The 5,103-nt window shown below is 38.9% G+C and overlaps 1 protein-coding gene across 1 annotated transcript in view; it reads left to right on the top strand.

The window, feature by feature from the left end:
* The first annotated feature begins 980 nt into the window (after window positions 1-980).
* Window positions 981-5,103, top strand: part of LOC142659519 (G-protein coupled receptor 12-like) — a 7,291-nt gene continuing 3,168 nt past the window's right edge. Inside the window, exons 1-2 of the mRNA XM_075835727.1 lie at window positions 981-1,200; window positions 3,275-5,103. The exon at window positions 3,275-5,103 is cut by the window's right edge and continues 3,168 nt beyond it. Coding sequence (XP_075691842.1) covers window positions 3,277-4,299 — 1,023 coding nt within the window. The 5' untranslated portion in view covers window positions 981-1,200; window positions 3,275-3,276 and the 3' untranslated portion in view covers window positions 4,300-5,103. The remainder of the gene's footprint in view (window positions 1,201-3,274) is intronic.

The raw sequence follows: 5,103 nt of genomic DNA, 5'->3' as shown, positions 1-5,103 counted from the left end.
ATATATATATATATATATATATATATATATATATATATATATATATATATATATATATATATATATATATAAAAATTACTCTGCTGCAAAATAAAGGACAGAAGATTGTTTAATGACGCAGGAAAGGTTGTTGCTTTAACCCTGTCACTGACAGCCGGCATCACAGTACATGTGCGCCTAGAGGGTTAATGAACAGCTCAAGCTTTCCTGCACCGATGACATCATCAACATCTGGATGGAACGTCACTGAAAAGGGGTGTGGCCTGAGGCACATGGGCAGAAACCAATCCCTGATTGACAGGAGGTGCCATTTTCTGTTTTTACTAATGCATTAATTTGCAGCTGGTGGGAAAAGGCAAACTGTATCTTCTATCATGTGCCATCGGGACAGGAAAGAGTTAAATAGGCATTCTAATGCGGAGTCCTCCCTGCGTAACTGATGTCGTAGTCTGCAGAATTGTAGTTTTAACACTATCGTTCCCAGAGCACATCGTTGCGAAGATCAACACTAATTATTAATGTGCACAATGATTATATAGATATAATAATGAAAAGTAGCAACAAATATAATGTGCGTTTAATGATATCATGCAGCAAGTGCAGAACATGGATTGTACTTTTTCATTTGATATGATATATAGTATAGATTTATAGTGGGTGTAAATGTCATTTTTTTAAATATATTTTATGTTTATTATTGGGACACATAAATACAAGACTGCATGACCTGGATGCGGCAAATGTATATTATGTACCGGACGTATATTGGGTCACAAGCTGTAAGTAGGGGATAGAGGCAGTGACAATCCCCCCATGTAGAACAAATGCCGCTAGCTTGTAGGAGCTGACCCAATGGAGGTGTGTCCGTATACAGGGAGAAATCTTATGAATGAAATTCCAGAGGTGTGGTGTGTGGTGTGTGCCCGGTGTGTGTGTGTGACTGTGTGAGGCTGTGCTGATTGTTATTCTGCTCACAGCCCCTTCTGATTCACAGACTTGGGAGCTGATCATGAATATAAGCGAACACTTTGACGTCAGAGCTGAGATTTCTCAGCAGACCCAATGGGGCAAGAATATTAAGTGCAAGTCAAAGCCACTGCTATCTGGGAGCAGGATTATCAATGTTAACCAAGGATTGAACCTTAACCAGCACTGCAAGGACTAGCACAAAGGAACAGAGCTGGAGATCATAGCAAGAAGGTAGGAAAACGGCATGACCACAAGTGTATGTGTGTATCCATATATCCCTGCACCAGCCAGGCTGCAACTGGAATTATACAGGAGTATCTATCTATCTATCTATCTATCTATCTATCTATCTATCTATCTATCTATCTATCTATCTATCTATCTATCTCATATCTATCTATCTATCTCATATCTATCTATCTATCTATCTATCTATCTATCTATCTATCTATCTATCTATCTATCTATCTATCTATCTATCTATCTATCTATCTATCTATCTATCTATCTATCTATCATCTATCTATCTATTCTAGTTGTCTAAGTCTATTGGTATTATGTCTGCAAATAAAATACAGATAAGGTTATACTATACAATATTATTCTAAGAATTGAAGTGATTTACAGATGTTGAGCAGGTACAAATACTGTACATGTGCCTTACACAACTGTAGGTATTTATAGCTGCTGCTTCTATCTATCTATCTATCTATCTATCTATCTATCTATCTATCTATCTATCTATCTATCTATCTATCTATCTATCTATCTATCTATCTATCTATCTATCTATCATCTAACGCATATCTATCTATCTATCTATCTATCTATCTATCTATCTATCTATCTATCTATCTATCTATCTATCTATCTATCTATCTATCTATCTATCTATCTATCTATCTATCTATCTATCGCTCTCCAAGCATACACACACACACACACACACACACACAGACACACACACACACACACATATATATATATATATATATATATATATATATATATATATATATATATATATATATAAATCTCAAAATAGAACTATTTATTTTTTTGCTATATATAAATTAACCCATACGTGTTCACCCTACACTGTACCTATATGCTCACGCAGCCTATGACGTATGTAGCCCTGGCTTTGGCAGTGTGATATTAAGGAAGGCTGTGCATGCTGTTGGCTATAAGAACATTGATCTTCCACTTTGTGAGCTGCAGTACAGGCCCCTCTAGGGCTCCTGGGTCACGGAATAGAGACATCTCTGCAGTGAAAAGTCCATTGTGCACTTGGATCACTTATCTGGTGCAAGGAAAAAAAGGAATTTATCGATGATAATTAGATATTTGATTTGTGTGTGAAGGTGGCATGAAATTTATGCTGCGGTCACACCGCGTGTCTCATGTGGGTATTAAGGAATGGCCTGCAGCTGCTGTCAGTAGCATCTTTAAAGCTCAGGGATATCCTTCAATATTATATCCTGCAGATGATCTGTCTCCAGTGAATGGGGATCTGTATGTTGTAGCCTTACCTTGGTCAAATCCTTTGTGATCTGTTTAATCCAGTGGAAAAATAGATGGTATCCTTTGTTGGTTCTGGGTAAACACGTCTATCCAGGGATGTGAAATTTCAGCTGGGAGCGTTGTAGTGTAGCTTATGGTGGCATCTATTGTTATTACAATAATATATCCTATAGTTTTCAGCATTCATGAGCAGTCGAAGCAAAAGCATAACTGTGTAATCATCTCTGTAGGAACAGGCGTACACATGCTTAAGGAATAGGCTGCTTCTCTCAGCTCACCTTGGCTGATGGGGATGGAGACTGCAAGAATAAGGGCACTACTGAAGATAATAGAATTAGTAGACCACACACTTGCAGATCCCGCTGTACGACTGATATGCCTAACTAGGCATCTTATATGTGAATGATGAAAATAACAGGTGCCAAGCATGTGTGGCAGCAGCGATTTTAACTGCTATACCATCAGAGGAACTTAAAATTGTTCTTCATTGTGTTGAAAAGGGTTGTTATAATGGACATTAATGGCATTTTGTTGGATAGTAATGTAACCTGTTTCTAACTTGGGCCTTGATAATCTTGGGTTGGATTTTTAAAGAATACAAGGGATGAGGCATTGTTATTCCCCTAGCACAATACTTGCCTATTATGCTGTCATTAGCATATAAAACTGTGTATTGGAATGTGTCAGTATGACATTGAGGATTTTAACTCTGTTTTTTCATTCTTTTTCTATCTTTTCTTCATCTTTATCTTTCTATCTCTACATTTCCTTTGATGTGCAGCAATGCTTCACCAGCCTGCCTCCGCAACTATGGAACACCTCCTGTATCTCCACAACTCTTCCTCCAGCAGGATGTCTCACCACCACTATGACCCATGGGATACCAACACGTCCACCGTCACCACATCAGATCTCTCTCCGGATGAGTCTGTCAACCCATGGGACATTATCCTTTGTGTAACAGGGACAATCATGGCATGTGAGAATGCAATAGTGATTGCTATACTCTTCTATACGCCAAGCCTCCGTGCCCCCATGTTTATACTCATTGGCAGCCTGGCGTTGGCTGATCTCCTGGCTGGTGTGGGACTCATTGTGAATTTCATAGTAATATATGTATTTAATAATGAAGTGGCTACGCTAAGTTCTGCTGGAATGCTCTTAGCCTCTTTTTCTGCCTCTGTCTGTAGCCTTTTAGCTATCACAGTGGACCGGTACTTGTCGCTCTACAATGCCCTTACATATCACACAGAAAGAACTGTAACTTTCACCTACTTGATGATAATCCTGCTGTGGGCCCTTTGTATCTGTATTGGCTTATTACCCATCATGGGGTGGAACTGTGTTAGGGAACAGTCCTCCTGCAGTGTTCTAAGGCCAGTGACCAAAAACAATGCAGCTGTGCTGGCGGTGTCCTTCCTCCTGCTCTTTGCCATGATGATGCAGCTGTACCTGCAGATTTGCAGAATTGCATTCCGCCATGCCCAGCAGATTGCAGTACAGCACCAATTCATGGCCACATCTCAAGCCTCCAGCACAAGGAAGGGGGTATCAACCTTATCTCTCATACTGGGCACCTTTGCACTATGCTGGATTCCCTTTGCTGTGTACTCCTTAGTTGCTGACTCCAGCTACCCTATGATGTACACCTACTCACTGGTCCTGCCAGCTGCCTGTAATTCTGTCATCAACCCAATTATTTACGCTTTCAGAAACCCAGACATCCAGAAGTCATTATGGCTTGCTTGCTGTGGTTGTGTGCCACCCAGGTTCTTATCTGGGCCTAGAACTTCCAGTGACGTATAGAGACTTTATAGTGAAATATTTGGAAACTGACTGTGCCAAACTAGGGAAGAAGATGATAAAGATGTCAAAATGTTACTTTATTTTCTCAGTTAATATTCAATGTATTGTTTTAAAACATGCAAAAAGCACTTATTATGTCCTGTTTTTGCAGTTGGCACTTTGGCCATGGTAGAACTTTCTTCTTTTGGAGCCTATTATTGCATAAAATATCCATAAGCTCAGCTGAGTAGTCTGAATTTGAAGGAGTTGAAGACTCATATTTATGGGATGTCTCTTTATGCCCCATTGACAGTATGTTTTTTGATACACAGTGATTATTAAGGATTACAATGCTTCCTTTTTTTCACTGTTTTCCTCTTATCACTTCTCTAGACTACTCAGTTAAGAGTGAGCTATGGAATATAATTTTTTGCCCAATTTTCACCAAAACTCTTGTTAAAGTTGGCAATTCAACCAGAAGAATCATGTCCACTACCTTCTAGTGCCAGCCTAGCCAACCCACTAATACGGAGGTTGTAAACAAACCCCTATTAGCACATCTTGGATTTTCATAAGTTCCTATATCGGGGCACACTGTATTGATGATAAGTAGTGCATATGCCGCTAAGAAGATTTGTTTGGTTACTATAGGCAACATCCCATCCCCTTATGAGTGTTATGAGATGAAATATAATATAGTCAAATTGTTCTTCAGAGAATGGAAATGTAGGTTGTTAATGCATCAGTAATTCTGTATTCATATCTGTGTAATACGTATTAGTATATGTATTAATATTTGCATAGGGTCTTTACTCTAATCACAAC

Source organism: Rhinoderma darwinii, chromosome 8, assembly GCF_050947455.1.
Source record: "Rhinoderma darwinii isolate aRhiDar2 chromosome 8, aRhiDar2.hap1, whole genome shotgun sequence".
In the NCBI taxonomy this organism is placed as follows: domain Eukaryota; kingdom Metazoa; phylum Chordata; class Amphibia; order Anura; family Rhinodermatidae; genus Rhinoderma; species Rhinoderma darwinii.
The sequence above is the reverse complement of the archived record's forward strand: the minus strand, read 5'-3'. Positions and strand labels throughout refer to the sequence as shown.